Genomic DNA, 24,057 nt, shown 5'->3' on the forward strand with positions numbered 1-24,057 from the left:
AAGATTGAAATTTCTAAATATTATACAGTTTTAAATCACACTAGGAAGGTGGTAAGATTTTGAATGGGTGAAAAAATGGGTTTGTAAATGTTGTATACAAAATCAAAACTAAAGATAAATAATGGATTTGAAGTCCCAATGAGCGTCATGTAGCTCCAAAGGATCCTCCTTGCTGCAAATCTTCCAATGCGCTGAACCCTTGTGGATCTTCAGTGGGAGAGTTCCGATGGATCCTCATTCCTGCAAATCTTCTTCTTCATCTTTCATATTTCCGAGACTCGTTGGGTCTAGAGACTTCAGTTATTGAAGGCATTTAAATCAAGCCGATCCAGTGAAAAATAAATGAATATATTAAGAAAAATGCAACCCTTTTCATATACAGACATGAATATTATCACTGCATAGAACAAGAACCTGAAAGATCTCATAGTTTTGGCTTTGTCATCCATCGCGTCCAGAACAGCACGTATCACAACAAACTAAGCAACCTAAACATGCTAGGGCACCAAGGAGCTGTGTGAGTACTATTGCGCATTGGTCGTTCATCCGCGAACATGTGTTGACGCAGCACATGCAACAACAGTGGCCGCAGAGCTTGCCACAACAGTTGGAAGCTGCCATAGCTAAAATTTCACCACGGTCGGGCGATTTTGGTTCTTCAAATCCAGGAGGAATGTTTTCAGCAGTTGCTTTCAAGTTGCCAAAGCCAACTTGAAAGGTAGCTAATGTCGAAATTTTCTGGCTTGTAGAGTCCGTCTTCTGGGAATCACTTTTGCTGCTTACCTGTTTATGTTGGCTTTCAATTAATTCATCATATAAATCATAATTTCACCGTAAAGGTTGTATATGCACAAGATAAATCACTTCCTCCCTCACAACTACTTCGGCAAACGTACAAAGAGATCAGCATGATCCACATTTTTCTCCCAACTAAATAATTATCATTTCTCATATACAAAAGGAGATTTGATATGATTAAACCAACCAGTTTTAAAGGCATTTATAACACTTGCTTTTGGTTATATGCAGCTGGTCTGTGCTGCTATGAACTTGACTGGTTGTTACGAGTGTTTTGGTGCAATATAACACTTGCTTTGGGTTATATGCAGCTGGTTCACTGTGTTGCTATAAACTTGACCAGTGTTTTGGTGCAATATGTACTCAGTAGGCCACCATTGGAATCCTTTCGTTATTGTGTATCACGTATTTGATCACATCAACCACGTATTCCTACAGGGCACTTATTTATTGCAAATTAAATGTTGTTTTCTTTCTTTGACTTGATATTAGCTGTTTTAAATCAAAAATTAAAAAAACTTATACCCTCTCATCACCACAAGGCTCATGCCTCAACTTAAGGAGGGTGGAAAACTTTGACATACACTTTCACTTTTTAACATTTATTATAGGTAATGCATACCTGCTGCACTCCAGTTGATTCGGTGGCTTTCTTCCCTCTCTGAGTCTCGAGCAATATCATATGGGTATACTCAGACACCACACCGCTTTGTATGCTCAATTTGGCTATCTGCCAACAATAAGAAACAGATGAGGTAAATGTCTTTACACCTCAGAACAGAAACTTACTGGGGCATAAAAGAAACTGTGAGACATCCCAAAACAATGTAGTCATGCATAGGATTAAACATGAACCAGCGCAATGATATGTTATTAGACCCCCCCTAACACCATTAAACCAACTGTTTCATCAACACGTAGATTGTCGGTAAAGAAGATCCAGAACTGTTGCTGACTGGTGGTTTGGATAATGGTACCAGGATGATTTAGAAGCGAATAAATGTTCATAGTATTCATCTCAAGGTCCGGTTCAAACACCAGTGTAGGTGCATCTAAAAAGTATACATGCTTTATATGGATAAAATAAATTGAAATAAAAATCTAGATAGGGGTCCGCTCAACAGCTTTTTCCCGTATAAACTCACTTTGCCTAATTGGCGACCCTTCTGCTCACCATTTATCACCAAAATCTTCAATCCCCCCTCAAACTATTTGAACTTCCAAAGCCAAACTTTTTTATCAACAACTGAAAGAGGGAAAAAGGGCTTATGATTCTATTTAGTTGTTCGACACTTGCACTGTTTATCAACAACCGGAGGAGGAAAGAGAGGCATGTTAAGAGTAACAGACCTTATCATCAAGCTCTTTATTTTCTGAAAACCATTCCTGAGCTGTGACTACATCAATCTGTTGCTTTTCAAGTACCTATGGCAAATAATAAGTTAATTTACATCAAGAGAGTATAGATGTAAATTAACTTTTGATTTTTACGTCAAGAGAGTATAGATGGAAACTAACTCAATTTCCCTAATTGGCCCTTCTGCTCACCATTTATCACCTATCTAGGCTTTTATTTCAATTTATTTTAAATATCTAAAGCGTGTATAATGGATACTTTAAAATGGGTGTCAAATTACATCAAGAGAGTATAGATCTAAATAAAAGTTGATTTAAAAGCAAATAAATCTTCTAGGGTAAAGAGACCACAGTCTTCTAGTGTAATTGAAACCCATTTCAGAGTATCCATCTCAAGGTCTGGGTTCAAATCCCAGTGTAGGTGCATCTTAGAAGTAGGTACATCATACATGTTTTAGATGTATAAACTAAATTGAAATAAAAATCTAGATAGGGGTCCCACTCAACAGCTTTCTCCTGTATAACTCAATTTGTCTGATTAATTGCCGACCTCTCTGCTCAACATTTATCACCATAATCTTCAAATCCCCTCAAACAATTTGAACTTCCAAAGCCAAACTATTAATCAACAACTGAATAAGGAAAAGAAGGCTTGTGATCCTATTTAGTTGTTTGACACTTGCACTATTTATCAACAACCGGAGGAGGGGAAAAAGGCATGTTAAGAGTAACAGACCTTCTCATCAAGCTCTTTATTTTCTGAAAACCATGCCTGAGCTGTGAGTACATCAATCTGTTGCGTTGCAAGTACCTGTGGCAAATAAAAAGTTATTTTACATCAAGAGAATAGATGCTCTAACATAACTAAGAAATCAACAAAAGGATCCGGAAGAAATATAATTGAATGAAGTTAAGCTATCTGTAACAAATAAAACCTATAGATGCTCTAACACGGATAGCAATCGATTAGTTGGTATTATCTTCGAATTAAGGAACTTAGTGAATCATGAACTGGAACAGGTAAACAGGTGAATGAAAGAATGTGATGGGTAAAATATACAAATACAATCCAAAACTCAGAGGCTCCAATGGAATTTTCATTCACCTGAAGTCTATAGCAGATACAACTTTAAATGGACATCAAAACGAAAGCTACCAACAAGGCACCAAAAATTAGTACAGATTGTGTGACACATAAGAGTAATAAGCTTACTGTATTGATACCTTACCTTATTAAGAGGTATGTCCTTCGCCTGTTGTACTTTCAGGTCAATAGTAAAATTGCTCATATTTGCGAGGACACCTCTAGCTTTGAGGGTGTCAGGAAAGTCTCCATGGTATCTGCCTGACACAATCAATGGGCTTTCAGATAAAAGGTCTGGAATACGAGAAGGATACACCTATCATAATGATTGTAAAAATTCCGCGTTAAGTTTGAGGGACAAAAAACCAGATGAATCAGAAAATGTGAAGGAAAACCAGTCTAATTGCAAGCAGGATGTGATTGACAAAAGTTATGCAGCAAATAAGTGAATTTCTTGCTAGTTCCATGTAAAAAAGGACTAACATAATGGAAAAAAGATTTTAGACATGGATACAGACAAAAACCACAATATAAAAACAACAGAGTACGCACTACATTTAAATTGCATCATTTGCATCCCCAAAAATCATAATGAAAAGGATACACCTATTCATTGTTAAAATTCCATGTTAAGTTTGAGGGACGAAAAACAGATCAATCAGAAAATGTGAAGTACCAAGTCTAATGCAAGCAGGATATGGTTGACAAATGTTATGCAGCAAATAAGTGAATTTCTCGCTAGTTCCACGTAATAATGGACCAACATAACAGGAATTTTTTTTTATAACTCCAAGTGAATAATGAGACATGGATACAGACAAAAAAAGACCACAATATAAAACAACATAGTACGCACTACATTTAAATTACATTATTTGCATCCCCCAAAAATCTGTAACTGCAACATCATTATATTTGATTCATTGGGGAAAAAAAAAATCATTATAGATGTTACTTAAAGATCATAATAGCTGACAACTTTGTCGAAAATATTCAGCAAATCATGGAACATATAGCAAGGAAGTTCTTAAATTACTTGCAAAACGAAAATTGAGAAGATGCTATCATGTCCTTAATGATGCTTTACAAAATGAAAATTATGAAGACAGCCACGCCAAGCATACCTCAAGTTCATCAAGGTTTTCCAGTGTGTCAATGGCTATATTTGCAAGAATAGTAGACAAAGCTCTGGAAAATAATCCTTCCATTCGAATATCAATTGAATCTGACCAAACACAAAGCTGGATTAGAAAAAGAATTTTCCATGTAACAAGGCAAAATTGAAATTCATAATTGCCAAAGAGACAAAAAAGAGAGCCCAAATGATGCCATGGGTGCCAACCTAAGACCTTACAACCCCCAATCACTGATCCTGTAGACACACTACCACTGTACTTGTGCAGGTTATCCAGTTATGGCAACAGTCTCAAGCCGGTGGCGTAACCACCTTAGGCCCACTGAAAATTTTCTTAATTCACAAAAGAGCTTAAGAAAATATCTAAAATTTAAAAAGACCCCTCATATTTGTAACTCATTTGCCTAATAAGATGTTAAAATTTCAAAAAAGACCCATATTTTTTCTCATAGTGGATTTCTACATAATTTATAAAAATCAAAATTAAAAAAAGACCCCTTATTTGTTATTTATTATTTTAATTTACTTTTTTATTATATTATTGTTTATTGTTGCCCACTCTGAACTAATTTTCTGGCTCCGCGCTACTGTCTCAAGTTCAGATCTGTACACTCAATGACGCATATACAGACTAAAGAACCAGTTTTCGCACTTAAAATCTTTGGACCTATATCAACTATTCCCTGGCTATCCAAAAAAAAAATCCATAACTCTTCATACAATCTATCTTACATGAACTTGTGTACATGTTCTGGGTACTATGAGTGTCAAACCTCACCTGATCCCAAAATTTACATGCGGGAAATGGATGAAGGTACGTAGGCCTGTATTACGCATTATATTTATATAAATACATGTACGAAAAGCATAAATAGGTTTTTCCACTAAAATTTTTTTGAATCAATATCAACCAATCCCTGGCACATCCAAAAAAAAAATCCAAATTATACAATATATGTTACATAAGGTTTGAATAATTTAGCACTTATATTAAGCTATTATCCAATTAAGCGCAATTTGAGTGCCACTGAAAACGGTAAGCTGGAATTAAAATGGGGTAAAAATTTAAGTGACACAAAACATCACTTATCACTAAATGCTTTAAATTTTACAAAATATTAAAAAATATTTTATTTTAAATTACCACTTAAAATCTTCAGCGCTTAAAATTCAGCTCTTAAAAATTTTCAGTACTTAATTTTCAATTGGATACAGTACATAGACATGTACACATTTAAATAAGTATATGTTATATAATAGTGTAATGTTTGATATTGTTGTTCTTTAAGAATATACTTTATTATGATTAGTTAAATGCCGTGTGATATAAAAGGAAAATTGTATTTGTTGTGACAACCGACTGTCGCAACACTCACAGTCCCTTAGTGGGGCCCACCATGAGTGCCCACTAGGGGGCTGTGAGTGTTAACGACAGTCGGCTGTCACAACGCCTATCAGTGAGTGTTACGATAGTCGGTTGTCACAACGCTTATCAGTGAGTGTTGCGACAGTCGGTTGCCGCAACGCCTATCAGTGCTCGGTATAAAAGGACTTCTAAATATGTCAAAAATCAGAAACTCTTCTTTGCTATCAAATTTGAGTTCTTACTTCTTCGATCATAACATGTGAAGGATCAGCGTGTCCAATTTGGGATTGTGTGTTGAGCATGTATCCCCGAGCCCTTAGCCATGTTGTGTTGCATCAACACATGTAAGAGTCCATGCTGAAAAACTTATTTAGTATTACCTCTTACCATGCTGAAAAAAAACTCTCAAAGGGCTTGGGGATACCTCTTATCAAATTTGAGTTCTTACTTCTTCGATCATAACATGTGACGGATCAGCATGTCCAATTTGGGATTGTGTGTTGAGCATGTATCCCCAAGCCCTTAGCCATGTTGTGTTGCATCAACACATGTAAGAGTCCATGCTGAAAAACTTATTTAGTATTACCTCTTACCATGCTGAAAAAAAACTCTCCACTGGCAAGTTACTAAAGCCACTTGCTTAATGAACTAGGCTTGCTTCTAAAAGCCAAGCAAGCACCTAATCAGGCTTCACCAAGGGTTCCATATCTGGAATTAACTGTTTAAAATCAATATTCACTGTTCAAAGTGTCCATAGTTCATAGTGAAGTATCTTGCTCAGCAAGTGAAAAATACTTGCTCCTAAAAAGTTACACATAGAAGAGGAGCATATTTGCATGCCAATTCCTTGGAGAATGCAATACAACTGTGTCAGCAACCAAAAAAACATCTTCTTCAATCTATCAGAATGTAATATAATTTAATGAATATGATCATTATTCTTGAAATACCAGATATTTGGGCTAAAAAAGGAACCAAATGGGAAAGAATATGCCTTTCTTAAATAGGAATGAAAAGGGGAAGGGAGGGACAAAAAATGGGAATGTTTTATTGCGAAAAATTATTACCAAAAAACATTAATGCAATACAAGTGAGTATTCTTCAATCTGTCAGAATTTAATATAATTAATGAATATGATCTTTATTCTTGTAATACCAGATATTTGGGTTAAAAAAGAAACCAAATGGAAGGAATATGCCTTTCTTAAATAGGAATGAAAATGGGAAGGGAGGGACAAAAAATGGGAATGTAATAAAAGTTATTACCAAAAAGAAACCAAATGGAAGGAATATGCCTTTCTTAAATCGGAATGAAAAGGGGAAGGGAGGGACAAAAAATGGAAATGTAATACAAGTTATTACCAAAAAACATAAATGCAATCTATCAGAATGTAATATAATTAATGAATATGATCATTATTCTTGAAATACCAGATATTTGGGTTAAAAAAGAAACCAAATGGGAAAGAATATGCCTTTCTTAAATAGGAATGAAAGGGGAGGAAGGGAGGGACAAAAAATGGGAATGGTTGGGCTTCTAAAACCCCTTTTTGCAATGAAAGGAAATGGAGAGGAGAGACAAGAAAGTTAGTGTTTTGCGCTTCTTTGTCCTCGCACAACAGATTATCCACTTTTTCCTTTTCTCCCCCATTTATTTTTCAATGAAAACGCTATCCATTCCCTCCCCAATCATCTTTCCATTTCCTTTATTTTATCTCCTAAATAATAGTAGTTTTGTCTATCCAAGTATGAAGCTAGTTTACAGAATCTAAAAAGGATTAGATCGTACACACATCAGTGAAAAGGGGTTCCTCACAACCAAAAAAAAAAAAAAGCATATAAATACATATAATAGACACAAACACACAACTCTGAAGCAGTTAAAAAATAAATATACCAAGCTAAATAACATAAAAATTAACTATTTAAAGTATACGATTACTAAATTCAAAAATATATTTCTTGAGTTCAACTAATAAAGAAAATGAAAAAAAAAATGATGCTTATTGTGTCACACCAACAGAAATTCTCAATAACTTCAAAATATGCACACTCGCTTTGGAGAAAGGAGCTTAGCTTTTTTCCAAGATAATAATAATATGAAATCACAGAACTTACCTACATCATAAGCAGCTCCGTAATGGCCCCTGCCAAGTATTGCAAGCATTCGCAAGAAATAATGATTACAGAATGTACCTGGAAATTTGAAATGACAAGTCAACTAGAAGGTTTGAAAATAAAACGCAATTATTGCCTCCGACATGCATCTCTCTCCATCCCAAGAAACAATGATTACAGAATATAACTGAAAATTTGATATGACAAGTGGAAGGTCAAAAAATAAATAGAACTCCCTCCATACTAAAGGTCCAAAATAATAATCCTAACAAGTGAGAATTCACTAGTCCAATCATCGTGGCGCTATTTGACATTACGCGCATCCATAGATATAATATGCAACTTGAATGAAAGAAGAGAGCAGCAAGTGACTTAGATCATTGATGGACAATGAAAGCCACTCTCTTCAAGGAACATACATGTATGACCAGATAATGTCAATCTTATAAAGCAGGATCATGAAACAAGAAAACAATTATTGCTCGGTAAAATTTAGAAAAATCAAAAAGCATCCACCGTTTGAATATCACTGGTCCAATCAATCATGGCACTATTTGAATTATGCATCCATGGATGTAATATGCAAATTGAATGAAAGGAAGAGAGCAACAAATGTCTAGAGCATTGATGGACAATGAATGCCACTATTTTCATGGAACGTACACATATTACCACCAGCAGCAGAGTTGTAATTGGCACACATTGCTGCTTTCATCATGTTGGTCATGTGCAAGCTTTGCATAAAGCAATGGATATGTTGGGAATTATGAAAAAACAAAAAAAAACAAAAAAACAAACAAACAAAAGAAAAGTATAAAAAGTTGTTCTATGAACATTACTCAACACAATGAAGAATGTGACATTCCACACAAATTTTATCTCTCCTGGTATTGTCATCAGCAAACAATTACATCAAATAGACTAGGAGGAGTTCCTACCTATGCCAAAGGTGTGGATACGTGGGCATATTGATCCTCGATTTGTTAGATGACTTTTCATAACGTCACAAATGTGCCTCTCATTTTCAACAGCCCCATCAGTGATGAGAAAAATCAGAGGAATAGCATTGCGAGTACTGGATAACATTTCTATTGCCTGAAACATTGTAGCAAAAGATTTCAATTAAGGTTGAATAAAAAGGTTACAGTGTATTGAATACCAACACTTTATAAGATCAATTAGAAATGCTATATTAAAAAAAAAAAAAAAAAAAACTTGGTTGATTGGGTAACATCCTGGATGGACATCAGAAAGCATTCAGCATACCTTCAAACATTTTTTCCTTTTTAAGTAAAATTTAATTACAAACAACAAGCATACCCTTCAACATCAAATTATTAACTTTTCAACAATATGGTTCTGCAATAACAGTCAAATTGACTACATAAAGGTACACTGCAAAAGGTGAAAATAAATAGATATACTACGAGAAAATTTTAAATTACATGTAGATTGGTGAAGTTTCAGCAGTTACATCAGGTAGTGAGTGACCGAATGTTCCTCCAACAATCCATAAGAAGCAACATCTTGGTTGAGCTTCAGAAAGCATAACCATACATTTATATGATACTAACACTAATAACATATAAACTATGCAGATTTGGGGTGTACAAAAAAAAAAAAAAAAAGAAGAGAAGTTGACTGCATAAAAATTTTGGGTACAGGTTGTGAGTGTAGAAGTTTGTAACTGTAATACTCCTTTTCTTTTTTATGATGCTTGTTGAAAAGGCACCGCCACATAGTTATTTTATACATGAGGCATGTATTATTCATTTGGTCAATCAGTATGGTAGAAAAAGTGTCATGTTGCTAACTCAGTGCAGATACAAACACTATATAATATATCCATATATATATGATCAGTGAACACTGGAGGACTGGTGAGATTTTTTTTTTTTTTTTTTGATCTAGGGAAATTACTGGAATAACAAAATATAATCAGTGAACGACGAAAGAGAATGAAATGGAACCTGATTAAGGGGAAGCAAAATATCTGTACCACCACCTGCAATGAAGTTCATGCTAATCCACTGAGTGGCATTTTCAATCGCGTCCTTGGTTGCCAACTCCATAGATGAGGAATATAGGTAAGTCTCTCCATTAAAGGCTATTATAGTAAATGAGTCTTCTGGACCAAGCTTTGAGAGTGCCACAGATAATGCATACTTTGTAACCTCAAGTGGCTTTCCCCGCATGCTTTCACTTATATCAACAACAAACACCACTTCCTTTTTGAAAACCTTTCAAATTGATTAATAAAAAGAAATTAATACAACATGATTCCAGATAAACTAAACCAAACAAAATGCAGATGAACAAGGGAAAAAAAATGTAGATGGTTGAGAAAACAATGGAAAAAACAATTGGGCTCGAACTAAAATGCACCAATATTCGATGTCAGATGCTATTTTGGGAAAACCTATGATCCCATGCAAATATACATTATAATATAATATTGGTTGAAATTTGATGGTAGATTGCATACAGTGAAGTAGGATGTTTTGTGCAAGTTGTGAGTAGACAAAGTCATAGAACTCAAAATTCTATTCAACATAGGTGTCAAAATAATTTCCCGTGTAAAAAATCATTGGCTTTTGAAGAAGTTAGCTAACATGCTATAGTTCAACTAACATGCGATAAGTTAATTGCTCATCATTAACTAACAGGTATAAATTTAATAAATGCTATTTGTTACTTATTATTACTTTTTTCTGCTAGAAATATACTCATTATATTTATATCTTAAAACTCTCCTTTAAACATGGTCCTACTTAGCATCCTCCACACATATATATGACTAGATGATCTAAAGATACCCAAGTTTTTATAAATAAAAAAAAAAATTGCACCAACTCTTCACCACCTTAATTGATGTAAATTTTTTCTGCTAGAAATATAAACATTATGTTATATTTATATCTTAAAACTCTCCTTTAAACATGGTCCTACTTAGCATCCTCCACACATATATATGACTAGATGATCTAAAGATACCCAAGTTTTTATAAAAAAAAAAAAAAATTGCACCAACTCTTCACCACCTTAATTGATGTAAATTTTTTCTGCTAGAAATATAAACATTATGTTATATATATATCTTAAAATCTCTCCTTTAAACATGATCCTACTTATCATCCTTCACACATGCAAATATATACCTAGATGATCTAAAAGATACCCAAGTAAACAAATAAATAAGCTTCATTACTTATACTAAAGTTAGTAAGAAAACAGTAACCAAAAAAAAAAAAAAAATTCTGAAATTAAACATGTTAATTGATGTTACGCGCTAACTGTTAAGACACTTTTAAGGAGTGTCAGACACATGCCCTAACCTTCATTTCCAAGGTTAGCACAACCCCTGTCCAAGGCGTGTCAATGCTTTACAATTGATATCTGATGTGGGAGCCAAATCGATTTTATGCGCATGTATTTACACGAAATATAAACATTATGTTATATATATATATCTTAAAATCTCTCCTTTAAACATGGTCCTACTTAACATCCTTCACACGTGCAAATATATACCTAGATGATCTAAAAGAAACCCAAGTAAACAAATAAATAAGCTTCATTACTTAGACTAAAGTTAGTAGGAAAACATTAATTAAAGAATAAAAAATAAATAAATAAATTTGAAATTAAACATGTTAATTGATGTTACGCACAACTGTTAAGACACTTTTAAGGAGTGTCAGACACATGCCCTAGCCTTTGTGTCCAAGGCTAGTACAACCCCTGTCCAAGGTGTGCTTTACAATTGATATCTGATGTGGGAGCCAAATCGATTTTATGCGCATGTATATACACGAATATATATAAAAAATCGAAATCATATGCATATATCCTTTCAAAGGGAGGGGGGGATGAGACAGAGGAACAACTAAAAAAGAGGGATTCAAAGAGATGTGAATGAAAGAGTGTGCGAGATAGGGGGAGACAAGATTCCAATCTTATATTCTTTTACAACTTGTTTGGCCACAAGGATTGTGCCTTTTGGATATACATATATATATATATATATATATATTTATTTATTTTAATGGAATTTGGGCCAATAGACCTTTATGTTTTTCAAAAAAAAATATAGGCTATCTGGTGGGCCTTATTTAAATGGATGATATTTATGAATATACATGTGATCTTGAACAAAAGTTAATTTTATATATATAATAAATAAATAAAAATTATATATAACCAAAAAAAAATTATACTACTATTTTATTGTCATATCCTTGCCAAGTTCATGTCCTAATTTATTGAAATTTCGTATCACTATTTTACTCGTGTCCCGTGCCAGTTCTTAATAACTATCCCTAATATTTGAAGCTGGCTTATGAATCATTATTATTTTACCGTGTTAATAAAGTGTAACCATCCCAAAACCATCGTTTGAGGCTACACAACGGCGCTTCCTTTTCTGCTATATTTGTTATATAATTCAACATCACAATCACATATGGAAGCAAAAAAGCTTCATTTATAATTACTTATTGGGCAAAAACGAAGAATAAAGAAAAAGACAATTTACCTCAAGCTTCCTACTTGGCTCGTTTCCTGGAAAAAGATAGAAGCAGAACATGTCTCTTTGATCAGTGTCAAGCACAGATGGAGATTGTAAAAGCACACCGCCAAATACATTACTTGAAGAAACCTGCAAACATGTGTGCTGGGAAATAAGTTTTTATAATCTCATACAATCGTGCATCTCCCAATATAAGTCCATGCATATCCACGATGATGAAACTTCATAGTATATACACTCATATACTTTGCCGGTATAATAAAGCAGCAGCGACATGTCATATGCATAATAAGTCAGTGTATATGGGTAGGGTCTTACTATGTATGAAAAATTGAAATCGCTACTTGACCATGTAAGAACTTCTGATTCATATAAGAAACGCAAGTTCCCCACTTGGCGCCGTAGTTCCTGCACTTGCAGAAAAAGCTATTCACTTATTGAAATATTAAAACAAAAATCTAATAGAAACTAAGAAAAATATGCACCTTTAGAGGATGACTAGCCGTCTTACACAGCAATTCAGTTCCAGGGCCAGAGTTAACATTCAGTTGTATCTTCTCTTTTTTGGAAATCTTCTTTCCAGCAGGAACGACATACTCGGGGAAACTAAATGGTACATTCAAGGAGAATTGACCATCTTGATGTAATATTTTTTGAGACCAACTAACTTTGATTGAAAGATTGGACCCCCCATCAATCTGAAAAGTTTAAGCATATGTTTTAATGGAATTGAATAAGACTTGTAACTACAGATCATGAAGAATTTAGAGTCTACTAGACAGAATTAGTAGTTACCTGGGGTATTGTAAAAGTAAATATATGGGGTTTCAAAAAGCCTCCATCTTCAGCTTTGGCTACCTTTTCCAGGTCCTGCTTTTCATCCATGGCAATCAGTTGGGTACAATAAAATTTCCCAGGTACTTCAACCTCCACACCTAGAACTGAACCCTGTTAGCCAAATAATGTATTACTTGAGAACAAAAGAAAGAAAAAAGAAATCAGCAAAGTTCCATTTCTATTAAACAAAGGTACTAACTATACATTTAAGAACTTAATATATCATGGGAATGCATATAAACATAATTTGAGATACAAACATTGCCTGTACTTTCAACATCCATGCACAACATAGAAGCTGATAAGGTTAACATTGTGTGCACATGGGCTTGCACGTATGCACACTTATGCATGCGCTGCTTGCATATGAACCAACAAAATAAGAACAATATTGGGGAACTCTTTTATTTGAGGATATAAAAAACACAAATAAGAAATTCATGTGAAAAAATACTACTCTTAAGCTAAAAGCATAACATGATGTGACATTGTCTTCGTACACCACCACATCATTTTCTTTTGTTGCACAAGTATAGATGTAATGGTGGAATGAGAGATCTAAAAAGCATTCGTTTGTTCACAATCTGCAACAACTTCTCTGTGACATTTGGTCACACCCCAATCCCCTTTACTAGAGGATTCACCCATTATTTCAAATCCAGACATACTTAATCCGCACCAACAACGTCTCTCTAACAATTTGTCAGTCCCTATGTTACACAGAGTCTGAAATATTAATTTTATATGTAAATCTGATTCCATCATGTATATGGTTTATACAATATGGCGCGAAAATAGGCCAAGTCAGGTAGCAGTCCAACATGTCTCGCGATAACTTAGGACGGTCACCATCAATTTCCTGCATATGCTCAGTAGGAAAGTATAGCCTACCACCATAACATTTTATAATTTTCTACTGTATAAGATTCTTGTAACAAAATAATCAACCTAAGCCAAAACAATGAAAATACAATGATGATTTAAGACTGTTAAACAAAACAATAACACTCCAAAGCAATTAAACCAATGAGTGATGCACGTCATGTAAAAAGAATCATGACAACACCCTTTTGAGTGTGAATCACTGACGTGTATGATTCTTTTTACATGCCGTCAAATTACAATTATGTCATCCTTTAACACTAACCTTTCTGGCTTTCTCCATCCAAATTGCTTTTTCATTTAAATCAATTACCACAAATTTATACTAATTTTTAAACAAACCTAAGTTACTTCATAATTAGGAAATTTTCTCTCCTAAAATGAAACGAGAATCATTCTCTGATCAAGTTGCCCCAGAAGCACCACTTTTATAGTGAAGCAGTTAACTGAATTACAAAACAGATATTAGATGTGTGTCTTTGTATCCTTCACGCTTTTAAACATATGAAAAGAAATTATGAAGTGAAATAATTTATTGTTTGCTCAAGTACATCCTTCTTAGCTAATAACAGCTACCAAACAGAGAAGAAAGAAAGAAAAAAAACAAAATAAAATTCTTGAAAATGTGTGAAATTGATGATCACACATGTATAGTATTGTATGAAACAGTGTTTTGTTACCTGTTCGCCCATTGGAATTGCAACGCGACAATCACAGTGACGGCTTCCCATGACACAATGAACTCTCCATGATCCAGTAATCGTCAGGAACGCCGTGTCCAGATAACAATCGGCCTCCAACGCGATTCCGTTCATCTGAAGCGGAAGCAAAGCCGGAGGATCCAACCGCCCATGCACGTGAGGCTGGTAGCTGGCTATATCCGGATTATCCACGATCTCCGGATCAAAGATCACAGCGTAAACCATCGGCGCCGTCGGGAGGTACGAATTCAACGACTTCTCCATCTCGACCATCGGCTTCGGAGGCGCCACCGCCCTGTCTTTACCGAAGTACACTCGCTTCGACAGCCTCAGGCCGTCTTCCACGGCCCTCGCAAAGTCCTCGGCGGCCATTTGGTTCCGTATCGCCGGTGGGTGTAATTAACCGGCGGCCGAGAATAGGAGGAGATTTTGAAGTAGGGTTTTGAAAAAATGAAAAAGATAGACCTTTCAGGAAGATCGCTGCGCAAACGCAAAGTCTCAATAACGCTTTGATGATATCTTACGATTGATAGAAACTATGCAGGTTTTGGAGAAAGAGACGGCCGTTAACGCAACGGCTCTTTTTCTGTTTTCAATACGCTACGCATGAGCAAGCTGTACATTTAGTGCTCCTGAGCTGTGCCATGACTCAGCCCCCTTGTGGGGGCCACTGATATTAGTGGGTCATTATTACTAATAAATTAAGATGTCGACTTCAAATCTCAATAATCCATATGGATATGGCGCGACTTTAGTTAGTGCCCTTTGTGGAAATGGGGTAGTTCTAAAGCTTTATTGGAATTGTTTGAGCCCACCTGAGAAAATAACCGGTATTTTGTCCCAGCAACTGAACGAAAAACAGAAAGTTATCGTACTTGACAAAGCAATGGCAGACAAGAAAGTTACATACAGTGATTGGTAACCGAGTTCAATTATGTGCTATTACTCTAATTTTACATTAGGTATGCAATAAAATTCAATAATATAATCAATGATCTCAATCAATGATCTCAATCATTGATTGTTCTAATTTAATTATTTTTTTATTTTTTCTAGATCATTCTAATTTTTTTATCCTTTTGACCTATGGTAACTTTGTGATCTAAATTTTATTTTTGTTCTTTCTTCATGAAAATTAAAATTAATTTACCTAGAGGTAAAATGCAATTAATTGTTTCGGAAACAACTTCATATCACTGTTTTTGATAACCTTTTTTTATTCCTCTACCCAGATATATTGTTAAAATGATATAGAGATTTTTATTCTCTCCCCAGATTCATTGTTAAAGTGTATTTTTCATTTTAACAGTGATTTACACACCAATGGATAAGTCAAAGGAATGGAATTTTACCTCCTTTTTTTTCTTTTCTTATGGACAAATCACACTCCCCGATCCAAAAAGGAGCATAGTTCACATTTCACCACAGCAACCAAATCAAACAAGGGGAGGAATGTGAAGGATTAGATAAGGAGAGAATTTCCAAAATGTCAAAAGTCTTGTCAAGGAAAGCAGCTTCCCTACTTTTGGTATGAAATTATCTTGAAAAGTGGGGGCTTCTCCACTATTATCTCTATAGAATATAATTTAGAATTGAAAACCCACTAGGGCATTGAGAAAAAGAATTGGGTGACCAATTGTTTTTAGCTGTCGGATATTCATCATCCAAAATCTTGGCCATAAAATGAAAAAGACTTAATAAGCCGTCTCTACAAAATGCACAAATGATATAGTATAATTACAAAATCTGAAAAGTATTAACTAAAAAAATCAGATGAATTTATTCTAAAAAAAAATTATTTTCCTTATTTATCACTTTCTTTATTTCACTTTTCTGATTTTATAATTAGTGATTATTTGTACATTTATAATTTATAATTGAACCACATAAACAGTATGAATGACTTACTCACCGATGAGTAAACAAGTCTTGTCTAAATAAAATTATCCATCAAAGCAATAAAATGGCCCACAAGTGTGAGGGAAAGGAGTAAGTTTTCATTAGTATATATCGAAATGAATTTGTTGCATACCTCCAGCCTGAACATCAACACAACAAAATCAACAAAAAAGAAAAAAGAAACAATGAACCTATTGCTCCTGTTTATACAGTTATCCAAAAGAGGAACTATCAACATCTAAAGCAGAATTCAATCATATATCCTTCTGCCCTAAATTTATAATAACCAGCCCTCTTTAAAGGCCGTCCCTTAATAACAGCCCTCTCATTAAGAATGTTGCCGCCTAAGATATGCAAGACGTCCTTAAGCATGGATACTTGCACAGAATGTTTATGATTGGCACCTGACCCCCACAGGGTAAGGACAAACCTATATGAACTATATAAGATCACAGCTCTTCCAACAAATTAAAGTTTGGAACACAAGCTCTTGTATGGGACTTTGATAAATAATATCTCTGATCCCGTGTATACATCCCTATGACGTTCTGTAGTATATTTCATCCGAGCCAGGAAAAGGTAGAATATGTCTCTTTTTCCTGACATATGGAAAGAATTCTTAAATAACACCAGCATTGTCAGATTAAATTCGAGCAAAAAGGATCTCATTCCATGTATCAGGAACGCCGGGTAAGCACCAATGCAAGCAATCCTGCATTCCTTCCGTGGCTCTAATGCTGTACCGAGAGATATGACCCTCGTCCCTAAGCTGAGATATAGCTGTTATGTCCAAAAGTTGAACCCTTGTTCCCTTGACTGCCCCTGCGGCAACAGAATCGCCAGGCTTATCATGTAAAACTTCCTTCCCTCCAGATAGAGGTGTGGTATTGTCACAAGTACCTCCTGTGTTCCAATCTCCATTGAAGAAATGCCTGGGCGACATAGACCGGAAGAATGCTTTCAAGCCTGGATATTTTGGGAGCTGCAAGTTTACCCAGTTCACAATACTGTATATTGTTAAGTTTTTGGCACCTCCGATCTCTGCAATCTTCCTATTGGTGTTTGGCACACCCCCAACGTGCATGATCCACCGGTTTGCCTTCAGCTTCCCTCTATTCCAATGATGTCCAGTGTTGAGAACGAGGACATCAAATTTGTGAATAAAATGACGCAAAAATGCTGGTGGCCGATCAAGGTGCATGGCATAATCAGTCTCTCGGTTTTTGGGATCAATTGGCTCCAAATCACACAGGCTAGCTGACCAATAATAGAGGACGGTAGTATTGGTGCTTGGGAACCGATAAGCCCATCCATCAGGGCGAGCAGCACCGCGAGCTTTGACAAGACCATACTCCCTCCCCACATCAATGACATCAGGCCTCTCTTCACCACCAGTGATCATGCACATTAGTGATTGAAACTGCTGTCGACCTAACGAATCCCCAACAAAAGCTAAAGTTTTGTCCTGCATCCTGAATGCGTTATCAAAATCAGCATGCTCATATAATTCCAGATAGCAATAAATTCAATAAGGGAAAATTCGGATAAAGTACAATGTGAGTGAAAAAAGGGTTTGGGGGAGTGGGTAAATGCATGCTACTAGATCTGCTCAAAGAAGGATTTGGTGAAGATTTGAGATGGAATCTCTAGTCAGACTGGAGAGAAATCAGGGATACTCTTCAATCACTAATGAAGGAACTTTCTTCTTACAAGTTGCAGCAGCACCATAATCAGAAACCAATCACCTTAACAACCTGCTTATATGTGATCAATCCAAAACCGGAAAATTTAGAAGCTGATTTAACCCAACCAAAAATGCAATTTTTTCCTTTTGTTGGTTGTTTTGGCGGGTGTTGGAGGTAGATTTTAGATCAGTGTTTAGGAATAGGGGTACACTAGTCTCAATGAATCACCGAACTATGTTCCAATCAAAAAGTCATACAAAGGATTGACTGATATGAAGAATTTCCAAACACAAGATGCAATAATACCTTTTCAGGAAGTTAGACCCAGTAAATTCTTTCATTTCACAATCTTTTGGCCTCCACCTTAACTTCTCATACGCAAAATCTGTGCGCTGCGTCAACCGACAAGCCCACATCCCTGACAGCCACTGTTTGCAACCAAGCCCAGAATATAAAGGCCGACTGTCATCTATGACCCATTTTCCAATGGCATAGTTACAGGCTGAAACCGTCCATAGAATGGCAATTAATTATTATTAATACTATATATATAAAGTATAATAAGCCATGAGCAATAATCAATCATTTGTGCAGAACTGATAAGAATAAAGCTGCACATTTGAAATTGTAAATTAATGGGACAATCCTTGAAATGCAAGCCTTTTTTTTTTTTTTCCCTTCACCTTGACAAGAAACTCACACTCACTTTGTCCCGGGACTTGACCCTCGACCTTCTAGTTCTACTTTGGAAAGTGAGGAAGTACCACTAGGCTACAGCCCCTGGTAATGGAAGCAGCTTGACATTACTCAAATCAGACCATTCATAAACCAAACCCATAGCCTTTAGTTTTGCATGATCACCTTCAACAAAGAAGCAAACTGTTTGGGCAATTGGAGACCTTTAACTCTGTTCAATTTGAACTGAAGGGGAGCCATTGACTCAATAGTCTATTGATGAGGATGTAAAACAGTCAACCAGTGCAAAGAGTAGTGGAACTAACACTAATTGTCTAAAATAAATTGAAGGAGAACAATATTTAACTTTCCTTTCCTCATGATTTGACAAATTGTTGTTATGTTCCCCAATCACAATCCACTGGTGCTACAACATCCACAGCCTGTTCTGTTTTTAAACTATTATTTACTTCTGAAATTCGTTTAAAATCTGCTTCTTTACCTTCACTTCCAAGAATTTCCATGCCAACACAATGAGATATCAAGTTTTAATCCTTGAAGCAAGGTTATCAAAATTTGGATTTTACGTTGGATCAATTTAGGGTCTTTAGGACAGGATCAAATTAAGAATCATAAGATTCTACAAAATGAGAAAGATAATATCTAAAAATATTTTTATTTTAAATAATTCTTAAACAATACATAAATAATTTTTATTAAAAACTCGGAAAAAATACAGAAGAATTAAAACTTAAACCTCCAAAAGCTCTCCCTAGTAATTTTGGAGCACATTATCCCTCACACAAATAAAAGAATTATTAGTATAAAAAATGCTGCATTTTTACAAAACTAACCATAATAGTATGTCACTCTATTAGATCTAAAACATAAAACATAAAATTCACAAATCAACAGCTTATGAACATAAATTTTTTTTATTAGGTAATTAATCACACATTAACTGTCATATATTTTAAAATACTTGAACTACTAATCTAAGGACACTATAAGAGAGCCTATAACAAAGAATAAAGACAAAATAAGCACTAAAAAAAATTTTAGATAAAAGATTGGTTTGTTTGAAGTAAACAAATTGGGCATTAGAGATAAATATACAGGAACTGAACTAAACGGTTTGAAGTATTGTTTTTAAAGCAAAATTCTTGAACACCTTTGCATCACATCATAACAAAATAACCAACCAAGTTGCTGAATTAAGTTGTTTAAATAGTTGTATAGTTTAAAGCAAACAACTTAAAATAATCATTGTAGAGTGAAAATGAGAAGAAAATTTTGAAATAGATATCTAGGACGTTTATGTTGGTCTTAACCTTTGTTTCATCATATATATATTTATTTATTTATCTTGGGACTTAACTTACCTGAAAGGAACAAAAGAGTAACACTCTATGGCTTTATAGTAGGATCTGATCCAGAGTCAAATTGGAATCATATGTTCTTACAATCCTACAGGGACTCCACAAGGATTCTATCCATCATGGGATTTTTTGGGGAATCGGGATTTTAGTAACCATGTCTTGGAGACTTGATGACTTCAAAATCGTAAGGGGAACATGGACTTCAACAACTCAATAGAATTCAAAATTAATTGAAATATTCTTGCATTATAGTTCAGGATAGAAAAGATGGATGCTATGGCAAGGCACAAGCCAAGCTGATATGATGACTATGACAATTCAATAAAATAACAAGCATGGGAAATACACAAACACACACACACACAAAAGACAAAATGTTAGTCATGCTAATATGATGTGCTTAACAATTTGGTAACTGAAAGCAGAATTGAAGAGATCCGCTCAGCACTTAAAAGGCTACATCCAATGTAGGAAATGCTAATTGAATATAAGATGCAACATACATATAATTTAAATAAATGGGTCCATTGTGATACATACATCAATATTTCTATCATCCTGACTAAAAGCATAAGTGAAATGTTACCTTTCTTTCCAGCAGGAGTAGTTGTTACATTTGTTTCAGTTTTCCTAATTTCAGTAGAGTTATTTGCATGACCCAGTGGATCTGATGCACCAAAATTTGGTTCCTCTGGTTCATTTACCATCTCTTTTTCTGCGCCTGTGGATATGTTTCCTTTCTTCACAATAGGAGTCATTATGACATTTGTTTCCATCCAGCTAATTTCAGGGGAGCTTTTTGCAGGAACCATTTGATCTGATGCATTAAAATGCTGTTTGCCTTGTTTATTAACCATATCTTTTTCTGCATTTGTTGGTGTGTCTTTGTTCACATATGTATGCGACATTGAAGATGGTGAGCTTGAGAGGGGAGCACCCGTTAGAATCTCTGCACCTCCTATGGAAACATAAAATGCAATGGGGATGTCTCAAATACACTTAGTATACTAATTCACGGGTTAAATCAAAATAGTATCCAATGTTAATCTTGAGTGCATCGTAATTCAAAAAGGCATGACTAATCCCTTCCAATGAATTTCTTTGATATTTACACCCAGTTCTGATAATATTTTGGTAGGGATATAAAGAATGCTCTCATCCAAAAGCTCAGAAGTATAGATTTTGTGCATTAGTATTAGGGTATAGTCCTTATAGCATTTAATTACACTCTTAAACATTTTAAATGCCATCACAAAATATGCTACAAAATCTTAATAATAACTGAAAAATAATATCCGATGATATATAATACATTACTGGAGGCAGACCTGGAGATAGCTGCAACAGGTGATTCCGAGGTGGAAGTAAGGAGGTGAGAAGTGGGGTTCTGTCCGATACCCAAATAAGAATGGTCATGCAGAAAAGAGCAATCAGACCAATAGAGAGTTGTTTAACCCTCAATCCATAACAGCCACCTTTCATCCTTAATGCAAACAAAAAATACCAGACTTAATGTCATGCTGATGTCATAGGAAGGTTAAAAAATTCCTTAATCTTACAATCAATAAAATACCAAAAGACATGGTTCAAGGAAAAATGAAGGCAGTAAAAGAAAAAAAACAGATTAATTGAGAAACTAAGGTAGCTCCTGAGGCACTCCCAGATATCTCTCTCCAATATATGTATACATTTTGTTTCTTTTTCGGTAGGTAAACATCTATACACGCACAGTGAACTATACATATGCATACAAATTCCAACACATTTAATTAAAGCAAAGGTATGACAAGGAAATTTCACATGAAAAGAAAATTCTCTTATATATTGTGATTATTCCAGAGATTGAAATGCATAATAGATACAGGGGTTGTTGCTGTATATTTTTCTTATAATTTTAAGAAACATGGCTGAGGATGAGGACGAGGATGAGGATGAACTGCACCCATATCATTCACATGATCAGGAAAAGCCTGTCAGTGCAAATCGTGTATGGAAAACAATATGTTCACCCATTTTTTAACCAGCCACCCCCTTTTTATTTGAAAAAGAAGCAAATTGAACAATTCAGTTACATCTGTTCAAAATTCGAACTCTTCCTACAAGCACAAATATGGATTAAATAACAAAATAAACACAGAATTTTATCTACATCCTGGTGAAATAATACCCTAAACTTTCTGATATCAACTGCACAACCGAAATCATTCATAATCGCACACAAAATTAAGTTTGATTTCATAGAACATTATTAATAGTGATAACCCAGTTCCTCTGAAATTTGAAAAGTCCAAAGTAGATAATATTATCGCAGAGGAATTAAGATGAACTAAATGTGGAAGATCTACCATATTCTTTATTCTTTTTCCAGTTCCAGTACTAGTAGTAGTAAAAATTTGGGACCAGTAAAAACAACGACAACAAGCCAAATTGCTGGAGAAATTCAAGATGTGGCGAGATGATTACAGATTCAGAAGACAATGACAGAATTGACAGAAAGGAACTCAAAATCATACCTTGAAATAGCAAATGCGTCCGATTTAGAGGGAGTAAGTAAAAATGTGGACTGTGTAATATATTGAATTCAGCTGGGATCAACCAAATTCTGGATCGCGAACCAAATCAATATCATCAATGCTCTGTCGAACAATAATTAACCGTCAACTAATATTGAATTGATCAATGTATGCAAACATATAGATTACGTATTTGCCTATATGTGTCGAAGCTGGAAGTAGATGCATCTAGAGAGAGAGAGAGAGATAGACGTGCGTGCCTGAAATTGACAACTCCGAAAGGGCTGGATCTGGAGACAGTTACAGAGCGAGTAGTATATTAGCTGTTTTAGTGCTAGGTCTCACCGCCTCAGACTCCAGAAAGAGACCGTGCGGAGACTTGACAGGGACGGTGGAGAAAATCACGGAAATACGAAAATATTCTCATATATAGTATTATACTAACTACTACGGGGTATATGTTTTGTTATTTTTTATTATACACCTAGTTAAATACTCCAAAGACAAAAATAACTGGTTATATTTTCTTTCAAATCAAGTGAGAATAGAAAAAAAAAAAAATATATATATATATATACATATATTTATATTAAATATTATCATAGCCTACAAATATATTGTTACACTTCAATTTATTTGTTTAGTAAATAAATAACAAATTACATATTAATACTACTTTTATACAATTGTCCGAGTGTGAGAGCTATTTGAGGATAATTTTGTAATTTTGTTTTTCTTCTATAAGGTAAATGTTAGAAGTTTTTTGTGGGGTACCTATCATTTTTCTGCAGATTTTAATTTTATTTTAAAATATGTAATTAAAAAATATACGAGCATCTAATTGCTCCTTGTCGGTATAACATGGATAGTTGTGCATTAGGTAAGCAACGCACATCCACACGCACCACACACCGCATTGTACCGTGCGGGGTCTTTTTTTAATCATGACATTGACACTCCAAATATCTAAAATATGGTTAGCAATTTTGCATTGAATGCTTTTTCAATATGTTTAGCATTCACGGGGAAGGCGAAAAAAATTTCCCAAAATTATGTCAAAATTTATAAATATTTTTTACAAAATATTAGTATATTTTGTGC

At 34.8% G+C, this 24,057-nt stretch overlaps 2 protein-coding genes across 5 annotated transcripts; both read right to left on the reverse strand.

Annotated features, from left to right (window-relative positions):
- Positions 1 to 2: 2 nt before the first annotated feature.
- Positions 3 to 15,405, reverse strand: LOC132276034 (uncharacterized). Of its 4 annotated transcripts, XM_059777281.1 has the most exons (15): positions 14,785 to 15,405; positions 13,181 to 13,333; positions 12,871 to 13,083; positions 12,704 to 12,793; positions 12,392 to 12,514; positions 9,828 to 10,097; positions 8,796 to 8,952; positions 7,858 to 7,935; positions 4,363 to 4,463; positions 3,384 to 3,554; positions 2,891 to 2,965; positions 2,149 to 2,223; positions 1,421 to 1,528; positions 415 to 783; positions 3 to 294 (listed from the first exon to the last, which is right to left on the reverse strand). In XM_059777281.1, the coding sequence occupies exons 1-14, from the start codon at positions 15,175 to 15,177 to the stop codon at positions 442 to 444; spliced, it is 2,349 nt and encodes a 782-aa protein (XP_059633264.1). In that variant the 5' UTR covers positions 15,178 to 15,405; the 3' UTR covers positions 3 to 294; positions 415 to 441. The 4 variants fall into 4 exon arrangements, with proteins under 4 accessions (XP_059633264.1, XP_059633263.1, XP_059633266.1 ...); XM_059777280.1 differs by having other exon boundaries at positions 3 to 783; XM_059777283.1 differs by having other exon boundaries at positions 3 to 783; positions 13,181 to 13,320; positions 14,785 to 14,907.
- A 1,377-nt stretch (positions 15,406 to 16,782) lies between these two features.
- Positions 16,783 to 23,202, reverse strand: LOC132276036 (protein trichome birefringence-like 16). Its single transcript, XM_059777285.1, has 5 exons — positions 22,957 to 23,202; positions 21,772 to 21,926; positions 21,030 to 21,401; positions 18,696 to 18,891; positions 16,783 to 18,176 (listed from the first exon to the last, which is right to left on the reverse strand). Exons 2-5 carry the CDS (start codon positions 21,923 to 21,925, stop codon positions 17,348 to 17,350), a joined length of 1,551 nt encoding a protein of 516 aa, XP_059633268.1. The 5' UTR covers position 21,926; positions 22,957 to 23,202; the 3' UTR covers positions 16,783 to 17,347.
- Between the last annotated feature and the right edge of the window lie 855 nt (positions 23,203 to 24,057).

This window comes from Cornus florida, unplaced genomic scaffold, assembly GCF_030987335.1.
Source record: "Cornus florida cultivar Cherokee Brave unplaced genomic scaffold, ASM3098733v1 CherokeeBrave_3.0.0_Hap2_Chr10, whole genome shotgun sequence".
In the NCBI taxonomy this organism is placed as follows: domain Eukaryota; kingdom Viridiplantae; phylum Streptophyta; class Magnoliopsida; order Cornales; family Cornaceae; genus Cornus; species Cornus florida.